This window comes from Sminthopsis crassicaudata, chromosome 1, assembly GCF_048593235.1.
Source record: "Sminthopsis crassicaudata isolate SCR6 chromosome 1, ASM4859323v1, whole genome shotgun sequence".
Lineage (NCBI taxonomy): Eukaryota > Metazoa > Chordata > Mammalia > Dasyuromorphia > Dasyuridae > Sminthopsis > Sminthopsis crassicaudata.
The window spans coordinates 239,703,353-239,719,836 of NC_133617.1; the positions used below are offsets into that span (position 1 = coordinate 239,703,353).

General features: G+C 34.1%; 1 protein-coding gene across 1 annotated transcript in view; it reads right to left on the reverse strand.

The window, feature by feature from the left end:
* Positions 1-16,484, reverse strand: part of CHST9 (carbohydrate sulfotransferase 9) — a 333,686-nt gene that overhangs the window by 12,860 nt on the left and 304,342 nt on the right. Inside the window, exon 5 of the mRNA XM_074277059.1 lies at positions 13,890-13,927. Coding sequence (XP_074133160.1) covers positions 13,890-13,927 — 38 coding nt within the window. The remainder of the gene's footprint in view (positions 1-13,889; positions 13,928-16,484) is intronic.

Sequence of the window (16,484 nt, forward strand, 5' to 3'; positions counted from 1 at the left end):
ATAAAACCTATCTGCTAGGTCTTTACAGTCAGTTATAACAGATTCATTGCACTTGTATGCAATGTAAAGATTATGGGCTACTGATTTTCTACATTGTAAGATTTATTGTCTAGGTGAGACAAAGTGGTGGTTAATGTTATTGTATAACAAGAATGAATTGCATCATCTCAAAAAGAATGTGCATATAAATCTAGTTAACTCTATTAAGTGACTAACTATCCAGTCAGTCACTTTCTCTTCCTTTGCTCTCTCATTATCTGATTCTTATTTATTTCTCTGGCCATTAATATCCTCATTTTGGGGTGAATTAAAGAAAAGACTTAAACTAAAATCTGTCAATTTTGCAGGTCAATTCAATTAAGTTGAATAGGTTGAAATCATTGATCCATGGCTACAAACCTTATTAATTGCTACCCAACATCATCAGCAAATGCCCCATATGTACAGTGTGACCCATAATACTTCTACAAGGAAAGCTTTTATTGATATATTTAGTTAGAAAGGAAAGGTCAGAATTGGTCTTAGAATCCTCATATCACTGCACTGCTAGGTAGTCTAAAATATGTCTTTGAAGGTCCTTATTTATGCATGGGTTTTATCTATATAGGTACCTAATTTGTTTTGCATCTATATTTGTTTATATTCGCTTCTTACTATTTCAGATAGAGAGATGACTAAGATCAGTTCTCATCTAAGGTTTTTCTCTATAAAATAAAGGGATTGGGTTTCATGATACTGAAAGACCCTTCAGCTTTAGGATTCTAGGAGGCTACTAAGTATAACTTTTTCCTCTTCAGATGATTTTCTATCCTATTTCTCCTACCGACTTCCTACCTTGTCTGAGCTGGGAATGAAGAGCTCTTATCCTGTTGGCCAGGAGTGAATTTTAACCTATGGAAGAGTGGCTTCATCCAAGCATTCAGGGCATTTTTCCTTTTCTTTCCTTTTCTTTCCTCTTCTTTTAAATTATGCTTAAACTGAGATTGGAACTGAAGTCAGGAAGGAGGGCCTGAATTCAAATCCTATCTCAGATACTTAATAGCTGTGTGATCATGGTCAAATCACAGTTTCCTTAACTGTGAAATGGAAATAATAACAGACATTTACATCCCTACTTTGTTGTAAGGATTAAATGAGATATTATTTGTAAAACACTTAGCATACAGTACCTGGTACATAGTAAGTGTTTAATAATTGCCTGTTTTCTTCCTCACACTCACAAAAGCAGGGGGAAACTTAGGAGTTTTAGTTTATTATTATAGTTTCCTTCTTCCAGATTTCACATTGATATGCTAGTCCATCACTGGCTCCTAAGAGCTCCCCTGCTTGTGAAACTGTCTGACCTTTATTATGGATGGCCTTTCATTAGTTAAATACTTTACAGCTAACCCCCATTATTAGTGTTACTATGCCTTGAACCCATCTACTTTGCTTCCATGCATTTTCAAAAGGACCTCTAAGTAGCACAGATTTTTAAAATGTGCAACTTTCAATTCTAGAAGAGAACCTTTAGAGGGGATGAAAGGGATATGATTTTTCCTTGCCCCATTAGTGCTGATTTCAAATGGAAAGATGTCTATAAGTCAAAACCACCTTCTTAGGTCAGGTTATTTCGATAAGAATAGATCAGGTAATGCAATCCCATGTTAAAATTAGAAGTTCTAAAGTTCACTGCAGACTGGCAAGCAGGCTTACTTACCAGCTCCTACTGGCAGAAGGCAAAAGATTAAATGGCTATACATACAGTGAGATTACAGATCAAAAGTAATCACTCCTAACCTTGGCTGAAGCCCTAACTTCACTCAATGTGGCAGGTTGGGAATAGGGACTTCTGAGAAAGTCAAGGTTAGGATATCAAGACTTAGATGTCCTATCTCTCCCCTGGTTATTAGATGTTCACAAGGTAAGGAGTGGTAGAGGATAGCCTTGGAGAATGGCTTCTGTTAGTGGCTTAGAATAATTATTCACCTTTCAATTATAAATTCTGATCAGCACCTACTTCTCAGCTTTATGTAAGAATACTGAGGACAACTAAAGCAGTTACAGGCTAGATCCTTCCAAAATGTAGGATGTCTACTTTTGTGTGTGATGATTTAATACTTTCTGAGCATCAGAATATCATTTAGTACATTAATACTTTTCCCAGTCACAATCCCTTTTCTCCTAACAAATTTTTACATGACCCATGGCAAATGGGTATATAAAATAAGTATACAAACCAAACATTTACTATTAATCAATCATAATTTCATGGTCTCCATATTCAGTTACAAGATTCCATATGGGGTCAAGATTCACAGTTTAAGAACTAGATGATTAGGGCAGTAATTAATTGTTATGTTTGAGTGACCTATAAGGATTGATGTATCTTCAAAGGTGAGTGAGTGCCTCGATGACACTTAGGACAAGATCTTATTTCTTCTCATTCCTTTGACACACATCCACATCTCTCTATCTCTCTGTCTCTGTCAGTCTATCTATCTTTCTTTCTTTCTATCTGTATGAATGCGTATATATGACATAAACACTTAGGAGGAACTTTGTACAACCTAGTCTATAAATAAGAAAATCAAAGTCTAGACTCATTCAATATCACATAAGTAGTTAGTGAGAGAACTAAGTCTTTAGACTTCCAGGCTAGTTCTTTTCTTATTATATCCCAATGGTATAGGTAACAAATAGTAAAGATTGAAGTGCTGGATCTGGAATCAGGAAGATCTCAGTTTATATGTAGCCTGAGAGAACTGATGTGTGACCCTGGGCAAAAATACTTAATCTGTCTCTCATTTGACTCATCTATAAAATGAGGACATAAGAATACCTACCTCCTAGATAGTTGTGAGGATCAAATGGGATAATATTTGTAGAGAGCTTTATACACCTTAAATACCTATATAAATGATATTTGTTCTTATTGTTGTTATTCTTCCTCTTTCCCTCCGTCCTTCTTTCTCTCAGAGACAAATAAATATAAGATCACTTAAAGCAGTCTTTTGCTTTAAGGGACAGGAAACTCCTGAAAACTGGAAACTAAGATAGAAGGCTAAATGTTAACTAGTTTTGCTTCTGATTGATGTGTAACTGAATGAGTTAAGATATTTTCATTTGTAAAAATTTTCCATACCAATGGAGGTGAATGAGGAAATAAATAGACCAGGATATGGAATCTTACAACACTTCACTGCTCATTATAAAATGAAAACTTTAAGAGAAAGGGAAAGAGGGAATCTTGTACTACAGACATGTTATGAAGTCTACCTGGGAGAAATAATTGCCACCCACTGCCATTGATGCCTAAGTTTGAGGACTATGACACCAGAAATTTGTGCAGAATTTGTGACAGATGCAAATTTAGTAAAAAAAACACTTAATAGAGCTCTCTAGTGTTTGGTTAACAATAGTTTTAAAACCTTATGCACAAAGAATACCTTGTAAATGCTAAATATTAGTGATAAGAAGGAAGCAAAGAGCTGACTTTTTAAGAGGGATTTCCAGACCAGCACTTCTTTTCCAGACCTACCTAGTATTTTAGTGGCTTAAAGTGAATACTTTGTTACACATTAAAAAAAAAAAAAAAAGATAAACATCTTTCTTGTATTAGACCAAAATCTTGTTCTGGAAGAGAACCATGATATTAGGGAAGTGATGACATGACAGGCAAATGGATTGAATTTAAGTGAGAGAGGACTGTGCAAGATTACTAGCCTCACTTTCCCCTCCAGAGCCATCTGGGTAAAGTGGCCAGATATAGATCAAGACAACTGGAAATGGTTCCATGTGAAATGGGAGAGCTTGGTTTTTTTAAGCTAAAGTCTTCAACAGGTCTCAGTTTGACTGAGATTGTACCATTTGGTGATTAAGATTAAGTAGCAATTGAGGCAAAGAATCTCCTTTTTTACCTATTAAAAAAAAAAAATTGAAATAAATAAATAAATCTGGGAAGGGAAGACCCTCAGCGTTCTTGCCAAAGCAGAGACCAAAATCTTGCTTATTTCTAAAAATATAAAATCACAATGGTATAGACTTAGGCCTGAGGGAGGGATGTTAAAGATCATCTAGTTCAATGCTCCCATTTTAAAGAAGGGGAACTTGAATCCAGAGTTAATATTAGCATCAAAAGAGAGCTTTAAAATGTCTTCCAAAATAATTTTAAAATAAAATTTCATAAATTTAAAATATGTGTAGTGAAAAATTATAAATGAGGATATAAAAATATCCTTAATAGAGCAGTATTTCAATATTTTTTCAATTAATAAGCATTTACTTTCTCTTCCTCCCACTTTTCTCCCTCTTAGCACCTCCCAGAAATGAAAACAAATAAACAAAATATGTAAACTCAAATAAAGCAACAATGTACATGGAATAACAAAACAAAATTTGAAATTGAATGTTAAATAATTTTAATAACCAAGTTTTAACCAAAAGTAGAGATGGGAAGTGACCTCACTCTGTTCTTTGCAAAAAACTATGGAACACAGCTAAATTAATCGACAGATATGTTGATTAGTTTTGTTGAACCATTTTCCCTCTCTTTTTAATTTTTTAAAAAATAAGGTAGGGAGTGGGAGGAGGTTATAGACAAAAAAAAGTGTCAATAAAATCAACTAAATCTAAAAGATATTTTCGTGAAATTGTAGTACTAATTAGAGAGCAAGAAAAAATAATGGTATGGATTTATCCTATTCTGGGATAATTATTTTGGGTTGATATTCTGGTGGCCACATGGGTCACTGCTAATTTTTGTCTTAGCTTAATAAACACTATTGTTAAGAGATTATTTTTAAAAAGACCACTAATTTCCCTAGTGAGTCACATAGTCAAGAATTCAGTGTATTCTCTAGAGAGCTCAAGTAGTTGTTTGTTCTCTAAGCTCAGGTGTGGTTAAAAAAAAAAAAAAGCCACAGCTTACACAAACCTGCTAGCTATTGGCATACTGGTGGAAGTATTCTCTTCGAATTTCAATCTCTACATTCTATGTGAATGTGCAGTTAATAATTTACCTAGTGAGAGAATATCTGATTTTCAATTTTAATGTAATAATACTATCTAAAAGTGGCTAGCAAGGTTGATGTCAGGATATTCTGTATAACAATATTCCACAGTATCTTATTCTCTGGTAGGAATTTCTGTGTTGATTATCCACAGTAATGAAAAAATGTCAAGAATTAAGATTAGAAACAAAGGGACAGATCTTTAAAGAAGCTGTTTCATTTCTTGTCTCAGTGCCAGAATAGAAATAAATTAAAGATGGATGAGGCCTGTTGTAATATCCTATGTTTGCCTCTTCTCTGCCAATAAATACTAACTGTAAGTTCAGAAGAAAAGGGAGCAGCTAGATGGCACATTGGATAGAGCACTAGCCTTGAAGTCAGGAGGACCTGAGTTTAAATCTGGCCTCAAACACTTTAAACTTCCTAGCTCTGTGACCTGGGCAAGTCACTTAACCCTAATTGCCTCAGTATAAAAAAAATATATAAAAGATGTGTCCTTTTCTTCCAACAATCTCTTGGGTGAAATGCATTTCCTGCTGTGTCATGGAAGAAGCACTAAATTTCCAAGTAAGAGAATTCTGATTCTTCTGATCTCAGTTCTGTTATGAATGATTTGTATATGATCTTGTACAAATCACTTGACTTTGAGAGATTTTAGTTTTCTCACTGGAAAAAGGAATATAATGGATCTATCAAGTTATATTCAAGTCTAGTATCCTATGCTCTTTTTGTTTATTACCTATGTGACCTTATAATGTTATTACCTCTAGTGAACAAAGTGCTGGGCTTGGAGTCAGGAAATCATCTTCATGAATTTGAATCTGACCTCAGCTAGTTGGGTGACCCTGGACAAGTCATTTACCCCTGTTTGCCTCAATTTTCTCATCTGTAAAATAATCTGGAGAAGACAATGTCAAACCATTCTAGTATCTTTTCCAAGAAAACCCCAAAAGGAGTTACAACAGGTTAGAATGACTAAAGAACAACAAGAACAAGAACAACAAACTCCTATATTTGATATTTATAGCTTCACAAACTGACCCTTTTTTATCATTCTCTCTATACACTCTCCTTGATTCAGACATCTGATCTATTTGTTATTTGTCTCACACTATGTTCCATTCCCATAATTTTTGCACTGATTATTCCCATTGCTAAAATGTATTCCTTTCTCTTCTCCCCTTTTAAAATCCTTTGGTTTCTGACATTACATTCTGGGAAGATGATGGAGTAGGTAAGAAATTTCTAGGTTTTCCAAATTTCTTCCATAAATAGAACATTGCAATAAAATGGACATAAAGCAGCAAAGATAAAAGGGAAAACAGCTCCTAAAATAATTTGAAAGGTCTTTGGGAAAGGTATAACTTCCAGAGGATAAGGTTTGGCCTGAGTGGAATGTAGCCACCTTCAGGCCAGCTCCACTGAATCAATAAGTAGCAAGCCCTGAGGGCAGCTTCAAAAGGAAGCAGATTATGCCTCAAGAAATTTCACTTTATGGCCTCAGGAACTTTTATCTCACTAACTTTTATGTCATAAACTTTCATCTAAGGATAAGACAACACTTGAGAATAGAAAAACTGAGCCCTTCCTCCTTCTACCTTTCCATGTCTTACTTCAGGAAGCAAGAATACTTTGGGGAAATTTGGCTGAAAGCCTTAACTGTGGCTTAGGGGAGAGAGGATTCCCTGAGTTTGAGCTTTCAGAAAGAATTCAGAAAATAACAGAAAGGAGGACAAGAGGCCTGGACAACATCAGAATTACAACCGGGTTATAATAGTAAACTGCTAACAAAAAATAATAATAATAATAAAAAGGAATAAGCAAAGGTGATGCTGTTTGAGTGGTCTCAATTCCTGGTGATCAAGAGGGTAGTGGCAATGAGTTGTTAAGAATCCTCTTTAAATCGGACCCAGGTTTAGGAGTGAAAGAATTCACTCATTCCTTAATTATTAGTTTCAAAACTAATTTATTGTTGGATCACTTTACCAAGAGACTGACTTCTATAGAGGCAGATCTATTGGAAAATGGAGTTTTGGCACTGAGAATGCTTTCTCAGTGGGCAGAATGGTCCTGGCAGCTGAGTGAACTACTTAGGTCCATCTACAAACCTTTGTTGAGGGAAGCTGTTATATTGGGTATATTGGGTATCTTGGTGGGGGCTGGGAAAGCCTGAGCAGATCAGATCAGGATTCCTTAATTGAATGAGAATTTAGAATTTCTATAGGAGTTGATTCTCTCATCCTGAAAGGTTTGTGTTCTGTCTCCACTCCTTGAAGCCTGGGAGATGCTGATCAAAGGGGACACAATCTCAGAGTGATAATCTTAAAGCAAACAGTTCCCTTCCCCCTTCAAAGGAAAAGACCCTGATCATAGAGAGCTATGATGGCATACAAGAAGATCTGGGCTTATATTTAGAGGAAAATAGTGAAGTTAAAAAAAAAACAAAAAAAGCCACTCCTACCCTAAAGAGCAATATCAAATGAGCACAAAAAGAGTTCTAGGAAGAACAGAATCAAATAAAGAGAGATCAAGGAACATTTAGGAAAAGAAAAGCAATCCAAGAAAATTATGAAAAGAAAGGTAACCCATTGGCAAAAAAGAGGTCCAAAATCTTAAGGAAGAAAATAGCTCCTTGAAAAACAGATTTGGGAAAGAAGAATGAAATTATATTAAAAGACAATAGGAAATAGTTCGACTAGAAAAATGAGAAGAGAATTTGAAGCTACTCATTAGAAAAGCAACTGGTCTGGGGAACAGATTGAAGAAAGACAATATAAAAATTATTGGACTCCTGAATATAATATAAAAGAATAGAAAAGTTCTAGAACAAGGGGAAAAAGTTGAAATAGAAAAAAAAAAATCTTCCATTTAACACCTGAAAATGATCTGAAGAGGAAAACCTATAGGAATGACATAGCCAAGTTTTAAAACTCCCAGTTTAAGGAGAAAATATTACATGCATCAAGGGGGAAAAAATGGTTTAAATACTGCAGGATTTCACAAAACCTGGCAGCTTCTACACCAAAAGTCTGTAGGTCTTGGAACATTACATTTCAAAGACCAAAATAATTGGGGTTATGACCAAGAGTAATTTACTTAGTAAAGCTGAGTTTAAGCCTGAATTAAAAAAAAAAAATGGATTTTGATGAACTGAAAGATTTTCAGATATTTGTGACAAAAAGAACAGAACTCAATGAAAAATGTAAAGAAATATAAAGTAAATGTTTAACACTAGTTATAAGGCACTCATTTGTCAAACTGCTTACTTATATGCAAATGTTATCCTTATTCTTAAAACTGCTATCATTACTAAAATAGTTTGGAAGAAGTTGAGTTGCATATGATGGGATGATTCTAAAAAATAAAATTGGGTTGGAAAAAGTAAAAAGATGCAATTATCTCATAAAAATAAGGTATGAAAGGAAGAAATGATACAGAGGAAGCATGTATAGGTATAGTGCTGGTAATATTGGAACCTTATCCTCATTTCCTTCATACGTCCTAACTCTTTCATGAAGCCTTTCCTAATTTCTCTTAGTTGTTGAACCATTTCTGACTAAAATTTTGTATTCATCTATATTCAGATGTAGGTATTTGTTAGTCTTCCCCATTTTCCCCCATTATTTCTATCTATATAGCACTCAGCTCAAAGCCTGACACATAGTAGATGCTTAATAAATGTTGATTGATTGAAATAGGTTTTTCTTGTATCCATCAATGAGGATTGGGTGCTGCTTTAATTGCCTTCACTGTGTGACTTTACTATACAGAAACTCTACTTCAACACTTCAGTTGAAACAAAGTAAGATCTAAAAGTGATGATATATTATTGATGAATAGTTGCCCAGTATCCCAAAACATTTAAGTGCTTCACTAATAGCTGAAAATACAATACTAAAGGAAACAAGTCTTATAAAAGTTATTAAAAAAAAAAAAAAAAACATGTAAAGGCTAGTATGGTTATTCTCAAAGTGCACAGCAGAGGATGAGAAAAAGATACCAATGCCCCAGGGGTGACAGGGATGGGTGCCATGGTATTGGAAAAAGACTGCTGGCTTTGGAATCAGGAGATTTGGATTCCAGTCTTGATCCTGTCAGTAAGTAGATGTTTGACCTTTTGACAAACTGCTTCAACTCTTTGGCTCGTCTTCATCTCCAAGATATAAAACGAAGGAGCTGGAATAGATGACCTTACAGGCCCCCATTCATCTTTATCATTCTATGAAATACTGAAATAGTCAACTGACTTCAGTGTTATAAATAACAGTAATTTCAAATATTGAGTTGAGTCCATTCAAAGAATCCAAGTAATAATTTTGCCATGTGAACTCTCAGAGAATATTGCATTAGCTAAATGAGTGAAATAATTTTGTTTTAAAGCTCAGTAAATTAGAAGGTGTTTGATTTTTTCTATCTTGTTACCTATTGAGTTAAATAAGACATTAATTATGAATGAACTCACTCTGGACCTTTTATTTGGTAACAGTGTTGATAGACACAAGAAAACAGAAAAATATACCCTTTCTTGGCATGAAGGAAACAGAAATGGAGAGTAGACTGACACCCTATAAATGTTGACTTGAAAGTTATACTCTTGGCAAGGATGAATGACAGCTTGTGCTAGATGAGTAGGAAAACATGGAGATTGATGTTTGTAGATAAAGACAGAGTGTAGGGACAGCTAGATGGTGCAGTGGATAGAGCACCAGCCTTGAATTCAGGAGGATCCGAGTTCAAATCTGATCTCAGACACTTAACACTTCCTCGCTATGTGACCCTGGGCAAGTCACTTAACCCCAGCCTCAGGGAAAAAAAAAAAAAGACTATATTACTGCAGACAAATGTTTATATCTTTAACCTGTGACACCGTGGTCTCCATGCTTTTTTGCTTGCATATCTTCTCAGCAAACTTTGTTTTGGACTATGATTCAATATTTTTATGTATAAATTTTATACATGTACACTGTGTTAATAATTGACATTGTAAAACACACAAAATATAAATTACAGAAAGAATGAGATAAAGATGAAATAAGATTTGAGTTAGTAGAAAGGCACTAGATTTTACAGAGTATGAAAATGACATGATGATACCTGGGCTTTAGGAAAACCCCTTTAGCAGCTGTGTGGAAAATGGATCGGAGAGGGGAGAGGTATGAAGTAGGACCCCAATTAGGAATCTATTGTAATAGAGAAGATAAGAGAAAAGTAGATATTGCAAAAGCAGAAATGAAAACATCTGACAATTGATTGGACATGTGTAGTGTAAGAGAAGGAGGTGCTAAGGATGACCCAATTTATAAACCTGCATGATTGGAAAGATGATCTCTCAGAAATAAGAAAGTTTAGATGAGGTCTATTTTTGGGGAAATAACATAATAATCTATTCATTTCTACTTCTCTGGACTATTTATTATTTCCCACCATATAATTAAAAATATAGGTGGGATATCTATAATGCAGAGATCATTGCAGAAGAGTACATACTGTAGTCATGAGGTAATTTCAAGGGATGTAAATGATAGGGAAAGTCATGAGGATTTATGTAGCTTTTTTAGGTGTCTAGATTAGGTTAGTTTATAATTTTGATTATGTTGAATGCAAGATATCTATAGGACGTTTATTTTGAGATGACTAAAAAGCAATGTGTAATGTGGGATGATAGCTCAGGAGAAAAAGTAGAAGGGGATAGATCTGGTGCAAAAAAAAGATAATTTAATTCATGGAAGTTGTTAATATCAATAAGTGTGATAATATAGGAGGAGAAGAAAAGAGGGCTTAGAACAGAGCCTTGGGTTCTAGGATATGAAACAATTCACGTTTCCCTTTCATTCATAGTATTTTCTCTTTAAGATGAGCAGGTTGGTGCTGAAAGGGTCAAATTGTACTTTTATGTAAAGAAAAATAATTAAAGTGGTAAATGATGTAAAGTATTAACATTTTCATAGGTGAGTAGTTTGGTTCCTGAAAGGACTAGGAAAGAAAAGTTAGTTTAATAATAACTGCTGAAGTCTAGCTGTAAAGAAAACCAGTTTTCAAATGCACTATGAGTAGTTTATTAAAAAATGGGACAGACAGATTGGCTAGAATGACAGGAAAAGATAATGACGAATGTTGGAGGGGATGTGGGAAACAGGGACACTGATACATTGTTGGTGGAATTGTGAATACAACCAGCCATTATGGAGAATGATTTGGAACTATACTCAAAAAGTTATCAAACTGTGCATACCCTTTGACCCAGCAGTGTTACTACTGGGCTTATATCCCAAAGAAATACTAAAGAGGGGAAAGGGACCTGTATGTGCCAAAATGTTTGTGGCAGCCCTTGTAGTGGCCAGAAAATGGAAACTACGTGGATGCCCATCAATTGGAGAATGGCTGAATAAACTGTGGTATATGAATGTTATGGAATATTATTGTTCTGTAAGAAACGACCAGCAGGATGATTTCAGAAAGGCCTGGAGAGACTTACATGAACTGATGCTGAGTGAAATGAGCAGGACCAGGAGATCATTATACACTTCAACAACAATACTATATGGTGGCCCTCTTCAACAATGAGATGAACCAAATCAGTTCCAATAGAGCAGTAATGAATTGAACCAGTTACACCCAGTGAAAGAACTCTGGGAGATGACTATGAACCACTACATAGAATTCCCAATCCCTCTAATTTTATCCGCCTGCATTTTTGATTTCCTTTACAGGCTAATTGTACACTATTTCAAAGTCTGATTCTTTTTGTACAGCACAACAACTGTTTGGACATGTATACATATATTGTATTTAATTTATATTCTAACATATTGAACATGTATTGGTCAACCTGCCATCTGGGGTGGGGGGGAAGGAGGGGGAAAATTAGTACAAAAGGTTTGGAATTGTCAATGTTGTAAAATTACCCATGCATATATCTGGTAAATAAAAACTATTAAAATATAAAAAAAAATGGGACAGAGTATAAACTGGGTAATACATATAAAATATTACATTATATAGGATATAGGATGATGTTCCGCTTGTATGTGAACAATTTTATATTTGAAGTACTTTTTAAATTTATAGAGAAGATTTGAGTTTATTAGGAGAATGAAATAAAAGTATTCATTTGCAGTTCTATCAATAGACATTAATGATATAAGTATGGTACTATTTGGACTCCAGAATTCCATTTCATTGGAAGAATAATTTTAAATTGTATGTTTATGTAGAAGCTGTATTTATTAATAACTGCTAAAAAAACTTTCTAAAGTAAATGTTGTAAAAGACAAAGACTCTTAGAATGGTTCTATTGAAAAACTATGGGCAATTAGGTGGTTCAATGATTAGAGTGCCAGCTCTGGAGTCAGGAAGACTCATCTTCCTGAGCTCAAATCTGGCTTTAGACACTTACTAGTTATGTGATCTGGGCAAGTCACTTAGCTCTCTTTTCTTCAGTTCCCTCACCTGTAAAATTAGCTGGAGTAGGAAATAGCAAATCACTTCAGTATCCCTGCCCCAAAAATGGTGTCAGGTACAACTAAAAAATAATCAAATTACAATAGTTGGAATTATATTTTCTTTCTGCTCATTTGCATACTACTTTTAAGTTTAAAAAAAAACTCACAAATTTTTAAAAAAATCATGTATGTGGAGACTACAAGCTCATTAAATAATGATTTCTTATTGGATGGGAGATTTGTTAAGCTTTTAACCACCTAAGTAAAAGGATGTCTGATTTAAGTCATTGAAGGTCTTGAAGAAAATAACTAATGAAAATTAAAGATAGAAGAAACAGTATGAGGTAAAAATACTAGCTTTATAGCAGGGAGTTGGTAGCTAATACAGTTAGAGGACAGAAACCTTCAACTACAAGATTCCCAATTGGTTGGTAAACTTGCGAGAGCATTTCCCAAGTTTATGTGGATATTATGTATTTAGTATCAATGTATTGCTTTAACCTTGATTTCTATGATGTTATTAATATCTTTTTGCCTTATTGCCAAGTAAATGGTTATGTTTAAGTTCCCAAAGTGTCATTATTATGAAATTAGTTTTGTTAGTTTTGTGTAAATGATTGGAACTTAAGCACTTAAAAGGAGACTAGGGAAGAGTGTGTTCTCTCCAAACAATGTTAACTTAGGAACCTGAGAGAGTTTGAATGTAATTATGAGGTTGGTAGTCCTTCCCCAGAAATCTTACTTACCAATATGAGAGCAAGTCGGGATGAGCAAATCAACACAAGAGAGTAAAATAGTAGTACATGCCAGTGCAGGAGGAGTGAAGTACCACACTGTGGGTAGAGATACTCCATGTGCACATCACATTTGTCTCCTTAGTGGCTGACACAGCACCTGGCATGTAGTCACTATATAATAAATGCTTGTTGATTGATTGGTTGGTTGAGGAACTTCTAAACTTTCTATAATATTGAAATAACAGGTCCAGATTTAAAAAAAAAATCTATGAAATTTTGTGCTAGTCAAGTGAGGAATAGTTTAAAGATATTTAAAGATTTTTGAGAATGCAGTAATTGAATATAAAATTTTAATTCTCATCATTGAGAGTTGCATCTTGGGAAAATCATGGATAAGAGTTGAGTTTGTTAGGGGAAAATGAGAGAAAAGTATCCATTTGCAACTTTGATTCTATCAATGGAAGTTAATGGTATGATTGTGAGACTATTTGGACTTTAAATTTTCACTTCAGATCAATTTTTCTTTTTCATTTCTTATTTTTTTTTAAGACACTAATAAGAGAGAATGGGAACTGAACCAAAATGGTTGGGTGGCTGGTTTCTCTTCATCACCCAAAATCTCCAAATTCATATGTTTTTCACTTTCATAAAGTCAGCTTTTTCAAGTTCAGAGCAAAAGGTCAATATTAAAGTAAGGGCACAAAATACAAAATACATACCTGGTTATTAATCTCCTGTTGGAGTTTCTCTCTAGATACTGAAAGGGAAAAAGAAAAAATGAAAATTAATACATTGTTAAAAATACATTGTTAAAAAAGTGTACATATTCTCTACCTCAGAGATAAGCAATGTAGGATAGTAGATAGGGAGCAAGTCCTATAGTCAAGAAAACCTGAATTTAAATCCCACATTTAATATCAACTAAACTCTGCCAAAATAAAATGAAAATCCAGCAAAGTAATAATGAGAAAATGAACCATATCTTTTGGAAAAGTAAAAAGAGAAATCTCAAAAAGGCTTAGACATCTGCATGACAGTAACAGGTAATTGGGAAATACTAAACATAGGGAATTACAAATTAGGAAATACAAAACATACTTAAAAAAATGTCCCAAGGTATGGCAGTGATGTCATGAAATCTGTTAGACTGGGGGCTCTATGAGGACAGAAGATGTATATTATCTAAATTTAGTCTCTGCTGAAGTTCGTACCACCGACCACTATATAACTATTTAACAATGTTGGTTGAACTGATTTGTTGAATTAAATAAACAGCTTGAAAAGTAGGCCTTGAGGTAGAAAATGAGGAAGAAACTATAATCATAATAGTTTATCTTCTTGAGTTGGAAAGGTGATAGGGAAATGTTCATGTCACTGTCAGGATGAAGGCATTTAATACAAGGCTTAAAGGCTTAGCCACTGAATCTCAGTGAATCTTTAGGACCAGATGACATTCACTGAAATAGTAAAAGGTATTAAAGACTCTCAGAAGCCCACTTAAAGGTTCATTTTATTTTAAAGTAGCCATGGTAAAAAGGAATTTTAAAAAGGTTCAATATTCCATACATCTTTGATAGGAAAAAAATCAAACTTACTACTTATACAAATATAAATCAATAAATAGAAGTATATCTGGGAATTAAGTGGTTCAGTGAATAAAGTGCAAAATCAGGCTTGGAGTGAAGAATTGGTTTCAAATCCTACATTAGACATTTACTAGCTGTGCAACCCTGGCCAAATCACTTAATCTCTGTTTTCCTCAGTATCCTCATGTATAAAATGGAGATAATAATTACATCTATCTCCCAATGTTATTGGGAATATCAAATGGGATAATAATTGTAGAAAGCTTAGCTTAGTAACTGGTATATAGTAAGTAGTATATAAATGTTTGTTAATATATTTTTACATACATACACATATTGAGAAAAACATGGCATAGTGGATCAAATACCTATCTTTTAGAATGGAAAATCTGGACTCAAGTCCTACCATTGACATATCACATAATTATGTTTGACCCTGGAATAGTCACAACCTCTATGTAACTCTCGAAGGTTATAAATTGCAGAGAAGGTACCAACTTGCAATGATGGAGGGAGTTTTCTCACCTAGGAGTTCCAGTGGTGTTAAATTCAAAAATAAATGGGGCCACTAAATTTAAAGATCCTAGCATTGATCACACATTAATTTGGAAAATCAAGCATTCACATCATCTATGTTCTATTATATTTTTATTTATTTTGTAAAATAATTTAAATTATATTTCAGTCTGATTCAGGGTACACTTAGGAGTGTTCTTGGCATATTTAACACCTCTGCCCTGGGTTTAGTCCCTATCTCTATATTTAAATAACAAAAAAAAGTTAAAATAGAAACAGTGACATCTCCAAGTGATTTGGAATTTTACAGTGGTCTTAATTGATTTTTCAAAAACTTTACATTGATATCCTTCCCTAAAGAAAAAAGCCATGAATTTAATCTCTGATGTTTTATACTCACTCATTCCAATAAATCAAAAATGTTGAGTTCTTTCTATGCATTTATGAGTGTTCTAGAAGGTATGGGGATTATAGAAATGTATCATTTATGATTCCTGTGATCAAGGTGCTTATATAAACATCTGATTGTTGAAATGAGACTAGCCAATCTAAAACAATCAGCATTATTAAATCTCAGTACATATTTTCAAATGCTAAGTGGCATGGTCCAGATTTTATACAAAATGAAAAGAGCATTTATTTATTTTTTTGCAGGGGGGAGGATTGGAGCAGTTAGGGGAAGAGTTTGAGAAGACTACAATTAAAGACTACAAAAAAAAAAAAAAAAAAAAGAGAGAGAGAAGAAAGCCCAAGCTGAGAAATAACATGGAAAAAAAAAAAAAAAAAGATGCAGGTGGGAATAATCATGGTACCTTGAGGAGATTGGTCTGACTAGAGTGAAAAGTCTTTTTGGTTGTGATTGTAAATAAGTTGAATGAAGATTAAAGTGGGTGGGATAGCCAGATAATAGAGTACCTGAATTAAAATCCAGCCTCAGAAACTTAATAGCTGTGGCATCCTGGGTAAATTGCTTAACTCTGTTTGCCTCAGATTTCTTGTATGTAAAATAAAGTGGAGGAGAAAATGACAAATCAAAACTTCAAATGCAGTCATGAAGTGTTGGATATGAATGAATGACAGCAACAGGGGAGCAGAAGCACCCCCCAAATCATATATAAATAGGTTCTGGAATGCATAATGTGTTTTGTTTTTTGTTTTTTTTTGGTAATTTTACCTAGGAATATTTTATATGATGAATGCAGAAATTCATTC